Source organism: Gracilinanus agilis, chromosome 1 (genome assembly GCF_016433145.1).
Source record: "Gracilinanus agilis isolate LMUSP501 chromosome 1, AgileGrace, whole genome shotgun sequence".
Taxonomy (NCBI): Eukaryota; Metazoa; Chordata; class Mammalia; order Didelphimorphia; family Didelphidae; genus Gracilinanus; species Gracilinanus agilis.
Window position 1 is genome coordinate 154,316,595 of NC_058130.1, and position 19,001 is coordinate 154,335,595.

Sequence of the window (19,001 nt, forward strand, 5' to 3'; positions counted from 1 at the left end):
CCTCCCTCCCTTCCTTCCTTCCTTCCTTCCTTCCTTCCTTCCTTCCTTCCTTCCTTCCTTCCTTCCTTCCTTCCTTCCTTCCTTCCTTCCATTCTTTTTTAAAGAATCAACAATGAGCATTAAGACCAGGCAACTAAGGATAAATGACTTGCTAAGGATCACAAACCTAGGAAATGTTGGGTGTCAGATTTCAACCCTATTCCAGACCTACTTCTCCATTGCCACCTTTTTATTTCTTTCAAGAAGTTTAACACCAAAAAAGGTCATGGATTACTGGGGAAATCTAGATGTGGATTGTAGGTAGATAGAAGGAGGAGTCACTGAATCCAGGGAAAAACTGAAGATATAGGTACATTTAGCATAGGAACTGCAGAATTTTTTTTCCTTTTTGTATATTTAGTAACATCTTTTGTATAAGGTACTAGCACAGTACCCTTATATGTAGTATATATTTATTAACATTTTTGTTTAATTTAATTAAATCAGTTGCTCCCCTTTTGGGTGTGTCCTTTATCATGTAGGCAAAATGTAACTCGTATACTCTAGTGTTAATGTTTTCATTGCCTTAAATCAGGGAAAGCCAGTGTTTAATAACTATCTTAAAGAGCTTAGCCAATAATTTTAGTAGAATAAATTTTAAAATTTGATGATTTTCCCCTTCATTTTAACAAATATATATTATATTGAACTCCTATTCCTCATTACAGTTTTTTATCTGGGTTTTTTTGGGAGGCATGTTAATATTTGTCTTTATTTCTCTTCCAAATAGACTTCCTTTGTAGATGTTCGAGATCCGCTTTTGAAACTTGCAGAATTTAAACTGGAACAGATTCTAAGTGGTGGGAAAATGCTTACAGATGACTCAGTATTTTTTTCATTGTCCTTAAAACACTGCATATTAGAAGATAAACAGAGCCATATTCGGAAGGCAACTCCACAGTATGTATAATAGTGTTCTGCCTTTGTACTTAAAATAGTAATTAATTCATTAATATTGTAAATCTACCAAAATGTAGTGTCTAAATAATATTGTAAAGTAATTACTACCAGCAATAATAATTGACATTTTATATAATTTTAAATATAGAAACATTTGAAACATTTTTTCATTTTATCTATCTAGTAGCCCTGGGAGATCGGATCAACAGATATTATTATACTTATTTTACACATGATTAAATTGAGAGGAAGATAGGTTGATTTACTCCATGGTGTTACAACTAGTAAATAATGTGAGGCAGCAACCAACAGCAGGATTTTTCTGATACCTAAGTCAGCTCCCTTTCAAATGTTCCACACTTTTCCCCCATTGTCATGTTAAGTAACCACTGGTAGGTAACTATAGAATAGTGTAATATCTTCTCAGGCAAGATTATTTATATGTATATGTATATTTGTGTGTGTGTGTGTGTATGTGTGTATGTGTATGTGTGTGTATATGTGTATGTGTGTGTATCCAAAGAATTTTCATCATGACAACAACTATCACTTTCTTGTGTCTTATGAATCTTATAAGTCTAGGCCAGTGGTGGGCAAACTATTTCCTGTGGGCCACATCTGGATGTGGGGGCGAAGTGATTAGGGAATTGTATAAGGCAGTGATGGGCAAACTAAGGCCTGGATCTGTCCCTCAGGGAATAGTTTGCCCACCACTAGTCTAGGTGATATCACCAGAAGAAAACTGAAGGATTACATTGCTAAATGTTACTGTGATCACATAAGATTTAATAGCTATCACATTAAAGGCATAGAGGGCTTGGAATACAATATTCCAGAAATTGAAAGAGCTGAGATTACAACCTAGAATAATAACGTGCATGCCCAGCAAAACCAGGGATAATGCTTCAAGGGAGAAAATTGGTTCTTAATGAAATAGAGGACTTTCAAGTATTCCTGATGAAAAGACCAAAGCTAAATAGAAAATTTCATATTCCAATACAAGACTCAAGAGAAGTACAAAGAGGTAAATAGGAAAGTAATTAAGATAGACTGAATAAGATGAAACTCTGTACCTTTTTATATGGGAAGATAATACATGTACCTTATAAAAACTTTATTAATATTAGGGTGATTAGGTGGTTTTATGTAGAAGGAAAGTACAAGAGTTGATTGTGTTAAGATGATATTTTTAAAAAATAGAGAAATGCTGTGGGAAAAGGGAGAAGGAAACAGAAGAATGAGAAAAATTATCTCACATAAATAAGGTTCATAAGGAAGAGCTTTAGACCTGGCTCTCAATCTGCTGTGCTACCCAGCTGCTGCCAACCTCCATTGCCTAGCCCTTACTACTCTTCTGCCTTGGAATCAATACAGCGTATTGATTCTAAGATGGAAGGTAAGGGTTTAAAACAATGTAGGGAAAAATAGAGGGGCAAATAATGCTTGAACCTCACTTACATCCACTTTAGTTCTAAGAGGGGTGAAAAATACAGAAAAACACACATGCATACTTAGTTATGGAAATCTGTGTTATCCAACAGAGAAGTAGGTATTGAAAACGCCACAAGAAATAGGGGTAGAGGAATGTGCTAATAGGGATAACATGTAAAAGGAGGCAGTGGTCAGAAGCAAAACAGACTTTAGAGAAGGCTTAGGATAGAAAGGAGAGAAAAATAAAGAGAAGAAAAAAGAATGGAAGGAAATGAACAGTAATTATAACTGTGATTGTGAATGAGGTGAATTTATCCATAAAATAGAAGTGGATAAGCAGAATGGCTTAGAAACCAGAATCTAGCAATAGCAATATGTTGTTTACAAGAAACCCTTGAAATAGAGAGGCACAAATTGAGTTAAAATAAGGGACTATAAGAGAATCTTTATTGTTTCACCTGAACTAAAAAAGGCAGGAATAGTAATCAATCTCAAACAAAGCAAAAGCAACAATAAACCTAACTTAAAGAGAAGAGACAAGCTAGGAAACTATGTCTTGCTGAAGGACACCATTGGCAATGAAGTAATATCACTGCTAAATATATACATACCAAATTGCAAAATAACCAAATTCTTAAAGGAAAAGGTAAATGAAATACAGGAGGAAATAGTAAAACTCTACTAGTGGGGAACTTCAACATTCCTTCTCAGAATTAGATAAATTTAACAATAAAATATTAATAAAGACATTAAGGAGATAAAGATAATCCTATAGACATCTGGAGAAAACTGAGTAGGAATAGAAAGGAATAAACTTTTTTTCTCAGGTGTGCATAGCATATTTATAGGAACATATTGTATATTAGGGCATTAAAACCTCACAACCAGATGCATAAAACAGAAACTTTAAGTACATTCTTTTCAGATCATAGTGCAACAAAAATGACATTCAACAAATGACTATGGAAACCCAGAATAAAAATTAATTGGAAATAAAATTCTAAAGAATGAGTGAGTCAAAACACAAATCACAGAAACTATTAGTAATTTCATTAAGAAAAATTACAACAATGAGACAACAAAATTTATGGGATGCCGCTGAGGCAGTACTTGGAGAAAATCTATATCTCTAAACACATCAATAAAAGAGGGAAAGCAGATCAATGAATTGTTCATGCAATTAAACTCTTACAGTAATCTACTCTTTGATAACCTCAAAATTCTAGCATTTTGAACAGGAACTCACTATTTTACAGAAACTGCTGAGAGAACTGGAAATAATATTGCAAAAACTAGGTATAGACCAATATCTCATAACATATAAAGATGAGGTCAAAATGGTTACATGATTTAGTAAAGTATGACACCGTAAACAAATTAGGGGGAGCATGGAATAGTTTAGCTGTCAATTCTATGAGTAAAAGGAGAATTTTTGACCAAATAAGAGATAGAGAGCATTACAGTATTTAGAATGGAAAATTTTAATCATGTTAAAAAGTTTCTGTACATACAAAACCAATTCAGTCAAGATTAGAAGGAAAATGTAAAGATTGAAGAAAAATTTACAGGATCTATGATAAGTGCCTCATTTCTCAGCTGGGACAAATTTATAAGAATACTAGTCATTCCCCAGTTGACAAATAATAAAAGCTTATGAATAGGTAATTTTTATATGAAGAAATCAAGACTATTTATACTCATAAGAAAAAAGATGCTTCAAATCATTATTGATTTTAAAAATGCAAATTTAAACAACTGTGGGATTCGACCTCATACCTGCTAATGGCTCATATGACAGAAAAGAAATATAATAGATATTGGAGAGGATGGTGGAAAATTGGAAAACTAATGCAGTAAGTATGAAGTGATCCAACTATTGTTGAAAGCAATTTGGAACTATACCCAAAACGTTATGAAATTGCAATCCCTTTGATCTGACAATACCACTACTAGATCTCTGTCCCAAAGAAATTTTTTTTGGTTTGAAATATTTTATTTAATTAATTGATTTAGAATACTTTTTCATGGTTACATGATTCATATTTTTCCCTTCCCTCTTGCCACCCCCCCCCAGTAGCCAATGAGCCAGTTCCACTGGGTTTTACATGTGTCATTAATTAAGACCTTTTCCCAAATGATTAATATTTGCATTGGGGTAATTTTTTAGAGTCTGCGTCCCCAGTCATATCCGCATCAACTCATGTGATCAAGCAGTTGTTTTTTTTTCTGTGTTTTTACTCCCACAGTTCTTTCTCTGGATGTGGATATCATTCTTTCTCATGAGTCCCTCAGAATTGTCCTGGATGGTTGCCTTTCTGCTAGTAGAGAAGTCCATTAAATTCGATTATGCTACAGTATATCTGTCACTATGTACAAGGTTCTCCTGGTTCTGCTCCTTTCACTTTGCATCAATTCCTGTAGGTCCTTCCAATTCACATGGAATTCCTCTAGTTCATTATTCCTTCCAGCATAACAATATTCCATCACCATCAGATACCACAGTTTGTTTAGCCATTCCCCAATCTAAGGGCATCCTTTCATTTTCCAGTTTTTTGCCACTACAAAGAGCGTGGCTATGAATATTTTTGTACAAATATTTTTTATTATTATCTCTTTGGGGTATAAGCCTAGCAGTGGTATGGCTGGATCAAAGGGCAGACAGTCTTTTAAAGCCCTTTGAGCATAGTTCCAAATTGTCATCCAGAATGGTTGGATCAGTTTACAACTCCACCAGCAATGTATTCATGTCCCAGTTTTGCCACATCCCCTCCAACATTTATTACTTTCCTTTGCTGTCATGTTAGCCAATATGCTAGTTGTGAGTTGATACCTCAGAGTTGTTTTGATTTGCATTTCTCTAATTATAAGAAATTTAGAACACTTTTTCATGTGTAGTTTATAATGGGAGAAAAGGGCTTATTTGTACAAAAATATTTATGGCAGCTCTTTTTGAAACTGAGGAAATGTCTCATCAATTGATAGTGGCTAAACAAGTGGTAGTATATGATCATAATGGAATACTATTGTGTTATAAGAAATGATAAACAAGATAAGGGTTATGGTTGTACTGATGCTCTGTATTTAGGGCCTGATAGAAAGATGACCCAAGGTCCTCAGAAAGTATAAGGACCCAAGGTGAATAAGGATGGGATGCCTGAATGGCCACCAAGGTGTGTTAGTGACCACCAGGTCTCACAACTATTTGTAGCTCAGCTGAGCACCAGATCCTACTTACAGTGCCCAAGCCAAAGTGATTGAGTGAGGAGCTATGATCTAAATCATCGCCTCTCTGGTTACTTGACTTGGGGTTGAGTTAATGAAAGATGTTAAAGATGAGGATAAGTATGGGTGGTATATGGACAATGCAGTTGACTGCAATTTAGCCGAAAGTATTCCCTTTCCCCTCTATATGCCAGACTCTTAGACTGAACTTTAGAGTAATAATAGCCTACATACACTTAGATGAGGTTTAAGAATTTACTTGTAATGAACTCAGGGGAAGGGTTAAGGTTGAGGAAGAAGGTATGGGGAATCAATGCTAGACTAAGGATGGTAAAGCTAGATGATCAATCAATATTCAAGTATTGTTAGTTGGCTGGAGAGGTTCCTTTCCCCTCTGGCCCTGGCCAGGCCAGGTACCTTGGCCCTGACCAGGTGTAGCAAGATTTGATGTTATTCTTCTTGGCAATCAGGTAGATGACATTTATCTCACAGCCCTATTCAAAGTTGAAGGATTGGTAATCAATGCAACAGATACAGGTAACTATGAGCAGGTTATTGGCCTACCCACCTGCCACCCTGGGGTCCCTATCTCACAACTGAGAGAGAGATTGGATCAGGTCCTGCCCTTTTATAGTGGTGGCAGCAACTGTCTTTTGCCCTTGGCTCATGGCATCTGGGTAGGATTCCAAATTCCATAACTGTTGGTTGTCACTCATCTTGATCTCCATTTTGTTATTTTGTTTTGTGTTTTCTCTGATAAAAGCATTATTTTCGAGTATATAGGGAACTGAGCTAAATTTATGAAAATACACAAGCCATTCCCTAGTTAATAAATGGTCAAATGATATTAACAGGCAGTTTTTAGAAAAAAATCAAAGCTCTTAGTAGTCATGTGAAAAAATGCTTTAAATTACTACTAATTAGAGATACAAATTTAAATAACTTTTGAGATACCACTTCACATGTATCAGATTGGTTAATATGACTAAAATCTCTTTTTTAGTTATATTAGCCAACATTGGAGGGGATGTGGAAAAATGGGACTCTTGTGCACTTTTGGTGAAGTTGTGAACTGGTCCAAACTTTTCTGAAGAAAAATTTGGAATTGCACCCAAAGGGATATAAAACTGTACATTCCCTTTTATGATGCGATACTACCACTTGTTCTTTTTACTAAAGAAATTAAAGAGGAATGGAAAATACTTATTTGTAACAAAAAATGTAAGAAAAAATACAAGCCCATATCTTCTGTCTTTTAAATGATACTAAATCATTGGTTGGAAGGCAGAAGAGAGGGAAGAGTTAGGCAACTGGGCTTAAGGGATTTGCCCAGGTTCATAAAGTAGGAAGTGTCTAAGATTAGATTTGAATCCAAACCTCCCATCTATAAACTTGCCTAGCTACTCTACTGTGTACAAAAATATTCATAGCTATTCCTTTTATAGTAATAAAGAGTCAGAAATTGAGGGAATGCCTATCATTTGGGAATTGCCAAACAAGTTGTAGTGTGTGATTTTGATGGAAATCTATTTTGTTATAAGAAATAATGAGCAGGATGTTTAAAAAAATCCGTGGGAAGACTTAGTGAAGCTACACAAAATGAAGTTAGCAGAACCAGGAATTCATTGTATACAGTTAATAGCAACATTAATTAATCAATTGTGAAAGGCTTAGCTAACCTAATCAAGAAAAAGATCTAAGATAATTCTAAGGGACCCAAGATGAAAAATATATTCCATCATTCTCCAGCAGGAGAATTATTGAGCTGTTGGATCTAGTTTGAAGCATGTTTTTTTTTAAATGCATTTTTTTCATTTTAAAAAATTCTTTGCTTATTACCTTTACAACATTGCTAGTAATGGAAATGTCTTGCATGCTGTTTTCATATATCATTGATATCAAATTGCTTGCCCATTTTTTTTAAACCCTTAACTTCTGTGTATTGGCTCCTAGGTGGAAGAGTGGTAAGGGTAGGCAATGCGGGTCAAGTGACTTGCCCAGGGTCACACAGCTGGGAAGTGTCTTAAGCCAGATTTGAACCTAGGACCTCCTGTCTCTAGGCCTGACTCTAAATCCACTGAGCTACCCAGCTGCCCCTAAATTGCTTTCCTTCTGAAGAAGTGGGCAGCATGGGAGGGAAGAAGAGAATTTAGAACTTAAGATTTTTTAAAATGAATGTTAACAATTCTTTTACGTAACATATAATTGGGGAAATATTCAACAAAATACATTTTAATAAATCAGAAGGCATCAGAGTAGTGTTAATTTCAGGGAAGGGAAAATTGTCTTTATTGTCTTCTTGGAACAATTTTTCCTTTAAAGATACCTTGAATTTGCTACTTCTTATGCTAGAATCCCAGAGGAATATGATTTTTTAAACCTTTTTTTATTTGATGATTTTTATTTTGCTAGATGAAACTTTTAGATCCCTTCATAGAATGTTTCTAAATGCATAAATAAAAATAAACTTGGGTTATAAAAGAAACTTCTGAAAGTGAAACTTATTAAATTATTTTTTATTAAAACAAATATCTCAGGTTTAAGAACTCCATTCTTATCGTAGTGTGCCATATAGTACTTAGATTTGCAAACATCTCCCCAACATTCATTATCATTAACTATTGAAAAGGTTAAACATATCTTAGAAGTATTTTAATATCTTGACATTTATTAGTCATGGTTCATATTATGGACTGCCTTTTTATAAAAGTGATGCAATCCTTATGTCTTTCAGAATGATTGGACTGACAGTTGGCTTTGAAAGAAAGGATATGATGGATTTAAGATACAAACGAAACAGAGAGGGTATTGTATTCGATATAATTTTGCAAGAACTGTATCTCTGTGCAAGTATGCAATTCCTGAGGGCAGTTTCAGATGTCTTTCTTACAGCCTATTATAGCGGTATTGTTGTAGAGACTACTAATGTTCAAGGATGGCCCTCAAAAGAAGGTTAGTTAACAGTTTATACTACTCTGACAGTTTACAATTAATTTTGCTATAGTGTTACAATATTTATTTCTTAGTGAAGTCATAAATATTATTGCAGTGATTTTTCCATTTGTTTAATATTGTGTGATCTTAGATATTTTTTAGTTTTAGTTTTGTTGGTTTTTACTAGTAAACAAATAATACCATTTTTAAAAAGCTAGGGTATGTGTGTATATGGATCAGGAACCACTTTGGAAAATAAAGACATAGATTATTCTTAACACCTTTGTTTTGTAATCATTATTGTTCCTTTATTGTATTCAAAACCCACTCTGGAGTCATGAAACATTAGCATAGTGGTTTAAATAAGAGTTCTCTAGTATTTCACTACCTCTGATTTTATCTGTATGAGTAATCCCTTTGATGATCAAGTTAATAAATTATTTATGAATTAGATTTGAGATTTTTTTGTAAAATATTCATCATTTATATTATTAAACTAGTTTTGAACCTCCCTAAATCTAGTTAGCCTGATCCCTGAATGGCAGACATAAAGGCTCATAATAATTTTAAATAGAGAAGATAACAATAAAACCTAACCTTATTAGTGCACAATATATAATGAAGCTAATATTTAAAATGCTATTTCATTTTAGTGCAATTAGATATGCAAGAGAAATGGGAAATGAATGTTTTGATTAAAAATCCTGAAATTGTGTTTGTGGCTGATTTGTCAAGATTTGATGCTCCATCATTAGTTCTTACCACACAATGTGAAATCAGTTGGAAATGGACACCTCTGTCAGATAATATAACGGCTGCAATTAAAGATCTCCAAGTGAAAGCATGTCCATTTCTTCCAGCAAAGAGAGAAGGCAAAATCACTACGGTTAGTATTTTTTAACTGTCTTAGTTCAAATTAATTTATTTTTAATTTTTCTCTTGGTTTTTCAATCAACAGTTTCCCAAAATATATCAGACCTCCCCGGTCCAGTGAACATCTGTTTTGTAACAAATAAAAAAAAAAGTTTAGCAAAACTAATCAACATTATCCATATGTGATAATATCCGTAATATTCCACAATCTTCATCCCCTGCCTTTGTAAGGTGCTGGACATGCATTTTCTCAACTTCTCTCAGGGCCACAGTATTCAATGCTGCTTGCCACCCCCTTAGTTTCTTTGGTTTGCATTTCCGTTTTATAAAATAAACTTCTTTTATGTTTACGTAATATACCTTTTCCAGTATATTCCTCTATCCTTTTGTTCTTTAGAACAAAGAAAATTGTGATGTAGGAAAAGTCATCATGCAAAGTCAATGAACACATCCAAAAAGTCTTACATTGTATATAATGTTTTACATCATTGATCTATTGGTTCTGCAAAGAAGGGAGGGAGAGATTCCATCTCATATTTCTTTCAATCCAATTTTGTTCATCATAATTTCATAATTATCAGTTTTAACTATTTTGCTATTTCTTCTGATTTGCATTGTCGTAGTAATTGTATACTTTTTTTTCCTGGCCTTCATTTATAGAGGGACTAAGTTCCTTGAAAACACTTTCTACTATAGATATAGCCACTTTCTCTCCTTTTATTCAGTCTTTTTAAACCCTTTACAATCTGACTTCTGATCTTATCATTCCACTTAAACTATTAATGGTCTCTTATTTGCCACATCCAATGACTTTTCCTCAATCCTCATTTTCCTTTATCTTTCTGTAGCCTGACACTGTTGATCACCTTTTCTACCTTGATACTCTTTTCTGTAGATTTTCAGGATGCCACTCTTTCCTGATTCTTCTCTTTCCTCTCTGACTACTCCTTCTTTATCCCCTTTCATGCTTCCTTATCCAAATCATACTCTCTAACTTCTTTAGTTAACCCTCAGGGTTCTCTCCTAGGCCCTCTTCTTTTTTTCCCACTAGAATTCATCACCTAGTGATTTTCTCAGCTCCTACAGATTTAATTATATTACCTGTTCTAATTTTTCTGCTGACTTCCATTCTTACATCACCAACTGCCTTACATATTAAGCTCAATATAGACCAACTCCAACTCATATTTTGTTGTACAGGAGACTCTTTCTTTCTTTCTTTCTTTCTTTCTTTCTTTCTTTCTTTCTTTCTTTCTTTCTTTCTTTCTTTCTTTCTTTCTTTCTTTCTTTCTTTCTTTCTTTCTTTCTTTCTTTCTTTCTTTCTTTCCTTTCTTAATTCTTTCTTTCTTTCTTTCTTTCTTTCTTTCTTTCTTTCTTTCTTTCTTTCTTTCTTTCTTTCTTTCTTTCTTTCTTTCTTTCTTTCTTTCTTTCTTTCTTTTCTTAACCTTGAGGAATATATCTAAGAATCAGAACTCTATCAAAAGCTATAGATATTTAGTCACTTTATATGCATAATTTCAAATTGATTTCTGGAATATTTAGTATTGAAAATTTAAACGGAGCATAAGGCAGTCCTTTTAAGTGATGCAGATAGCAGCTCCCTCCTCAATGACTACTTATATTGTTTGATTTTTGTATATGCTCTCCTCTGAGTTCACCACTGAGGTCCACTCAACATGCTGGAGGAATTCTTTATACCAATGAAGTACTATGGCTGTCATTCCTCCTTCTTGCTACAACACCTATATGTTTTCTGTTAATAGCATAAAATTCATGTCCATGAATTTTTTTTCTGTCCCAGATAATATAAATACTATAGATTTGTCTATTTAAGGACATTTTGAAATTGAGGCAATAGAAATCCTTCATCTGTTTGGTCTTTCCTTTGTGAATTTGCAGGCCAAGATCTTTTGAATTGTTATGATTCTCTTTCAAGAGGCTCTGCAGTATTCTGTGATTTTCCTTTCTTTCTTTTATACAGTATAATGGTTAGAGTGCTGGATTTGGAGTATGGATGAAAGTTTAAATTTGGATTTAGACATTAAATAATTTTGTGATCCTGGACAAGTCATTTAACCTCTTATCTATCTCAACTGCTTCATCTGTAAAATGAGAATAATTATAGTGCTTACTTTCCAGGGCTGTTGTGAGGACCAAATGAGATAAAATTTGTGAAGTGCTTTGGAAATCTTAAATAAGTGCCAGGTGTTCTTGCTATTGTTGTTGTTTGTTGCTACTACTATTGTTGCTATTATTATAATTTGTTATTGTCGGCCCCTTTATATACTAATGGAAAAAATTCTATAGTGTAATATTGTTCAGAAACCAGAACATCTGCAGGATTTTATCTATCATTTTATGTTAAAAATTGCCCTAGTCTTATGATTTATAACATTTTTTGTATGAATGAAGGTTATATTAAAGGCTGGAGTCTTTGAAGGTTTTTACTGCATCTATTGTTTGTGTAGTTTGAAGTATTTCACTCAATTTAACAAACTTATTAAACATAGTATGTGCAATACATGATGTAGCATACTAGGGAAACAGAGGAAAGAGAATGGTGTTGTGAAAAGCAGACTCTAGAGTTAGTGGGCCTAAATTTTTACTCTTTTGGATGCTTTTTACATTATTATTAAATGAATTTTCTTTCATTACATCTTATTCAAAGAATATTGATGGTTTTTTTCTTACTGATAATCTTTTTTCCCTTAGGTTTTGCAGCCATGTGACTTGTTTTATCAAAGTATTCAAATGGGTGTAGATCCAAGGATGGTTGATATATCTGTAAAATCCTTGACACTCAAGGTATGTTAAAATATTGTTCTAAGAATTGATTTAACAGATTTTTTAAAAAATAGAACTTACAGCGAAATGTAGGTCCTTTTTAAAAAATAAGAATTTAAATGCTAGAAAATATACATATCTACATTTTTATTCATGTACTTATTTGGAAGTTAGTACTTTTGACTTTACCAAAAGGCCAGTTTCACCCCTAATTGAATTTTGTGAAACATATTTTACAAGATATGTTAATTGTATTTCATTGTCAGAATTTTAGAGTTTTTCCTGTTTTTTTCTCCCCTCAACTCATCTGTTTATCAAATTCATTATGTTCCTTCTATTTGTAGAGCACATAACTTGATGCAATAAGGAGGGGTATGATGAAGAGGAAAACACATTTTCTGTATTTCACTACCATATAGTACACGAGAATATTTTTGATTACTAGCTTGTCTGAAATAGTTGAAGTTTCTAGAACTGGGAAATCACATTGGAATATAAACTATTAATAATTTCTCATATATGATACATAAAAGGTTTACAAAATGCTTTATGTATGCATCATTTTATTTTGGATTGATATACTGTAATTCTAGTACTTTGTAACCAGTTATATTATGAAGTTGGGTGGTAATATTAACAGAGGCAACTTATTTTTTCCACCCAAAATTAAGTCATTTTTATCTGCATTCAGGACACACATGAACGATTTTCATAATTTAAATGGTGTCTTTAGAAGCATTTTTGGTCATGATTAATTTTTTTTCCTCCTAGATTTCACCTATTATTATAAATACCATAATTACTATTACATCAACATTTTATACAACTGCAAAAGTTGCACATCGAGAATCATTTCCATCTCAACCAGATTTATGGGACAAAATGGATACAAAGAAACTGAAAATGTGGTTTCTTGAAGAGTCAGGTGATAGTGAAAAGGTGGCTGCAGTGACAGAGTTGGTTCCCACTGGAGAGATGATAAAAATGACAATTGACTCAATTTTTGTTGTTCTTGAAGCTGGAGTTGGTCATAGAACAATACCAATGCTTTTGGCTAAGTCATATTTTTCAGGGGAAGGCAAAAACTGGAGCACTCTTATCAATCTTCATTGTCATCTTGAGTTAGAAGTAAGCATTTTATTCTCCCTTTTTCTTGTATTTACAACAAAGAATAGTAGCTCAATTTTATGTTAATTTTTCCAGTTGATTTCAGCACTTATAATTACATGAAGCCTACTCAAATTTGTTAAAGGTGAACTGATTTTAATAGTTATTGTGTAGGACATCTTAATTCAATTTATTTTATGTTAAACATATTACAAATATGATTCTTACTTATAACTTTGAACCTTATGTAAATATTTGCAACATTGAACCATAGACCAAATTTACTTCTCATCATAAAATTAATCAAAGATTCATTAATGTAATTTTCCCTGTCTGTATTTAATTATTCTTTGTATGTTCTCCTAGTTGTAGTTATTTGTGAATTGATTCTATTAATAGTCTGTTCCTTATTCTGTTAAAGCCTGTAACCTTTACTGAACTCTGCATTTATTTGAAAGCTGAGTTATAGTATAATAATTTCTATATTTTCTTTTCCAAAATATGGTGGAGTAGGTTTTAGAATACTGATATCTTTCTTAAGAAGTAGTGATAAGTTGAGGCATATTTTCATGATAATAGATATGATGTGTTCATTCCCACGGCTTAATGTCTTAATGCTGTAGTTAGTGATGACAGTTAATGGTAACTTTTAAACTACATTTAGACTTTTATTAGCAGAAGTTATGTTTTAAATTTAATTGAATTTGATATAAAATTTCAAGAAATCCAAATTTCTGCTTAAATACTTTTATCAATAGAGTCATAGAATTTGAAGTTGAACCTTGGAGGTTAATACTTAAATGAATAATGAATCTTTTCTGTGGTGTTGTATGAGGAGATCAGTGAGCTTTACTTTAGTCATAGGAAATACATTATTTTCTAATGCAGCTGATTGCATCTTTTACAGCACCAATTGTAGGAAGTTTCTGTGTGCATTAACCTAACTTTTTTAAAATATATTTTTTACATATTGTTTTTTCTTCCTAGGTCAGATAATACTTATTTCTTCATGATATTTCAATGTGACTGATTTTTTTCTAAATTTAAAAAATATTTCTCTGTTGTAATTTAGGTCAACTTATTAATAAGCATGCTTAGCTTCATTATATATTTTTCTGTAGTTTCATATAACAGTTCTGTGTTAAAATGTTTCATTTTATTCAGATATCAAAATGCGTTTTGGGGGCAGCTGGGTAGCTCAGTGTATTGAGAGCCAGGCCTAGAGATGGGAGGTCCCAGGTTTAAATCTGGCCTCAGACACTTCCCAGCTGTGTGACCCTGGGCAAGTCACTTGATCCTCATTGCCTACCCTTACCACTCTTCTGCCTTGGATCCATTGGCTCCAAGATGGAAGGTAATGGTTTAAAAAAAAATACTTTTTGTTGTTTTTCCTGATACAAAACTTTTTCCAAGTAACTAAAGCCAGATTTCTAATTTTTAAACTTGTTTGAAGTATACTTCAGAACTTTGCATTGAGTTTAGTCTGGGATATTCAAGAAATTCATATCATTTAAAGAAATCCTGAGTTATGCATTATTAGAACATGAATGCCTGATTTTTTTTTTCAAAAATATCTCTCTAGGTACATTACTACAATGAAATGTTTGGTGTATGGGAACCTTTACTTGAACCTTTAGAAATTGATCAAACTGAAGATTTTAGACCATGGAATTTTGGAATAAAGGTATATATAATTTCAGATGAACTTCACATATTTATCTAGAAAGATTAATAATTGAGTAAATCTCACCCATAAAGGAGAATGATTATGTAACTCTGAGGACAACAGTAAAGGATTATTTTTGTGACCACTGAGTAAATTAGATTTTTAAAATAGGAGACTATATTTTCTGCTCAGTACAACTTGTATTAATGTTGCTTGACATTCTTCAAATTTTTATTGAACCTTCCCTAAAGATTAAAGAATTTTAAAGTAGGATGGAACCCTAGGGATATATGTCTCATTGTTTTAAATGAGGAACTTGAAGGTCAGAGTTGGAACTTTCTGTAATTTTAATCCATTGTGGTTATATGCTATACTGCAAATTAATCTACTTGAATACATTTTGCATGTTTATCTAGTCATAGTCATGAGGTATGTTTCCTTAGGCAAGAATTAAGTTTCGCCTCTTCCAAGCAGCACCATTTCCTCAAAACACAATTTAAAAAACAATTAAGAGAAGGTGAAGAAAATTGGGAAAAGAACTTAAAAAACAAAATAGGCCATTTCAAAACAGAGGCACATGAAGTAAAACATACAAAAAAATGGTGCCTTGAAAGCCAGAATCGACTGGCTTGAAAACAAGGCAAAGAAAGTGAAAGATGACCTACAAAGAAAAACAGTCCAAAAGGAAAAGAATTATCAAAAAGCCAGGGATGAAATTCAGTCCGTAAAAATTAGAATCCAACAACTAGAAGCAAAAGACTTCACAAAGCAGCAAGAATCTCTAAAACAAAATCAAAAGAATGAAAACATTGAGGAAAATACAATAAAAATAATAATAAGGGTTTGTGGTAAGGCAGATTTAAAATTAATTTGAAATTAAATAATCTAATTCTTCAAAACTGGTCGGTCAAAGAACAAATCCAAGAAACAATTACTGATTTTATTGAAGAAAATGACTATAATTTTTTATATTTTTATTTATATTTATATCCTTGAGTGCATATATAAACAGATCAGAGAGGGAAGAGGTCAATGAATTGGGTATGCAACTTAAAAAACTAGAAAGAGAATAAATTTAAAATCACCAGCTAAAAACTAAATTGAAAATCATAAAAATCAAATGAGAAATTTAAAAAATTGAAAGTAAAAGAATTATTGAACTAATAAATATGACTAGGAGCTGGTACTTTGAAAAAAACAAATAAAATAGCTAAAGTACTGGTTAACCTAATTTTTTAAAAAAGAACAAAATCAAATTAACAATATCAGAGATGAAAAGAGTGACTTCACCTCTAATGAAGAAGAAATTAAAGTAATTATTAAGAACTATTTTGCCAAATTACATGGCAAAAATATGAAAATATAAGCAAAGTAAGTGAATTTTTACAAAAATGTAAATTGGCTATATTAACAAAAGAGAAAATGGAATACTTAAACAATCCCATCTCAGAAAAAGAAATTGAATAAGCTATCAAAGAAATCCCTAAGAAAAGTCCCCAGGGCCAGAGGGATTCACAAGTGAGTTCTATGAAACATTTAAAGAATAACTAATCCCAATAGTATACAAACTATTTGATAAAAATAAGCAAAGAAGGAGTTTTATCAAATTCCTTTTATGACAGAAGTGTGGTACTGATCCCAAAGCCAGGCAGACCAAAAACAGAGAAAGAAAACTGCTGCCCAGCAGCACCAGATCTTAAACTGTGCTGTAAAGTAGCAATTATCAAAAGAATATGGTACAAGGGAGACGGAAGGTAGGATCAATGAAATAGAGTTAGGGTAAATTACCTCAGCAAGACAGTGTACAATAAACTCAAAGATCCCAGCTTTTGGGACAAGAACCCACTATTTGACAAAATCTGGGAAAATTGGAAAACAGTATGGGAGAGATTAGGTTTAGATAAACATCTCACACCCTATACCCAGATAAGTTCAGAATGGATAAATTACTTAAATATATTTTATTTTTTAGAAAAAATATTTTCCATGGTTACATGATTCATACTCTTACTCTTCCCCCCTCCCCAACATCCCCAAGAACACCCCCCCCCCCGTAGCCGATGTGCATTTCCATGTCCACTTGATCAAGACCTATTTCCATATTATTGATAGGTGTACTAGGGTGGTTGTTTAGAGTTTACTTACCAAGTCATGTCTGCATCAACCCATATGTTCAAGCAGTTGTTTTTCTTCTGTGTTTCCACTCCTGCAGTTCTTTCTCTGAATGTGGGTAGCGTTCTTTTCCATAAATCCCTCAGAGTTGTCCTAGGCCATTGCATTGCTGCTAGTACAGAAGTCCCATTACATTCAATTTTACCACAGTGTATCCATCTCTGTGTATGATGTTCTCCTGGTTCTGTTCCTTTTACTCTGCATCAATTCCTGGAGGTCATTTCAGTTCACTTGGAATTCCTCCAGTTTATTATTCCTTTGAGCACAATAGTATTCCATCACCAACAGATACCACAATTTGTTCAGCCATCCCCCAATTGACAGGCATACCCTCTTTTTCCAGTTTTTTGCCACCACAAAGAGGGCAGCTATAAATATTTTTGTACATATTTTTTCCCTATGATTTCTTTGGGGTACAAACCCAGCAATGGTATGGCTGGATCAAAGGGTAGGCAATATTTTAGCTCTCTTTGGTCATAGTTCCAAATTGCCATCCAGAATCCATTTTGTAATTTTCTCAAGTAAGAGTCAGAGAATATTATAAAATGTAAAATGAATAATTTTGATTACATTAAATTAACATTTAAAAGTTTTTGTACAAACAAAACCAGAGCATCCAAAATTAGAAGGGAAGCAACAAATTGGGGAAAAAATATAACAAAATCCTCTGACAAAGGTCTAATTTTTTAAATTTATAAGGAGCTAAGTCAATTATACAAAGAATTAAGTCATTCCCAGTTGATAAATGAACAAGGGATATGAATAGACAACTTTCAGATAAAGAAATCAAAATTATCAATAAGCACATGAAAAGGTTTTCTAAATCCCTCCTGATTAGAGAAATGCAAATGAAAACAACTCTTAGGTACTACCTCACACCTAGCAGATTGGCCAATTTGACAGCAAAAGAACTTGGTAAACGTTGGGAGGGGATGTGGCAATATTGGGACACTAATGCATTGCTGGTAGAGTTGTGAATTGATCCAACCATTCTGGAAGGCAATTTGGAACTATGCCAAAGGGTTTTAAAAGACTGTCTTCTCTTTGATCCAGCCATAGCACTGCTGGGTTTGTACCCCAAAAAGATAATAAGGAAAAATACATGTACAAAAATATTTATAGCCACGGTCTTTGTGGTGGCCAAAAAATTGGAAAATGAGGAGGCGTTCCTTGATTGAGTAATGCCTGAACAAATTATGGTATCTAATAGTGATGTAATACTATTATGCTGAAAGGAATAATGTACTGGAGGAATTCCATGTGAACTAGAATGACTTCCAGGAATTTATGCAGTATAAAAGGAGCAGAACCAGGAGAACATTATACACAGTGACTGATACATTATGGTACAATCAAATGTAATGGACTTCTCTACTAGCAGTAATGCAGTGATGCAGGACAATTCTGAGGGATTTATGAGAAAGAACGCTCATCCACATCCAGAGAAAGAACTGTGAGTGTAGAAATGCAGAAGAAAAACATATGATTGATCACATGGTTCAATGGGGATATGATTTAGTATATTGACTTTAAATGATCACTCTATTGCAAATAATAGTAATATGGAAATAGGTTTTGAACAATGGTATACATAAAACCTAGTGGAAATGCTAATCAACTCTGGGAGATGGGAGAGAGGAGGGGAAGGAAAGAATATGTATTATATAACCATGGGAAAATATTCTTAATTAAAGAAAAAAAGAAAAATATATACATGATTCTGTATCACAGTGTTTTTGGTATATCCTAGGATTTTGTTAAAATCATTTAGTTTTTTTTTGTTTTGTTTTGTTTTTAACCCTTGTACTTCGGTGTATTGTCTCATAGGTGGAAGATTGGTAAGGGTGGGCAATGGGGATCAAGTGACTTGCCC

The 19,001-nt window shown here is 33.1% G+C and overlaps 1 protein-coding gene across 1 annotated transcript in view; it reads left to right on the top strand.

Annotated features, from left to right (window-relative positions):
* VPS13A (vacuolar protein sorting 13 homolog A) overlaps positions 1-19,001 on the top strand; it is a 337,780-nt gene that overhangs the window by 164,755 nt on the left and 154,024 nt on the right. Inside the window, exons 37-42 of the mRNA XM_044678014.1 lie at positions 770-939; positions 8,327-8,544; positions 9,189-9,412; positions 12,112-12,204; positions 12,955-13,311; positions 14,873-14,974. Of these exons, the coding sequence (XP_044533949.1) occupies positions 770-939; positions 8,327-8,544; positions 9,189-9,412; positions 12,112-12,204; positions 12,955-13,311; positions 14,873-14,974 (1,164 nt within the window). The remainder of the gene's footprint in view (positions 1-769; positions 940-8,326; positions 8,545-9,188; positions 9,413-12,111; positions 12,205-12,954; positions 13,312-14,872; positions 14,975-19,001) is intronic.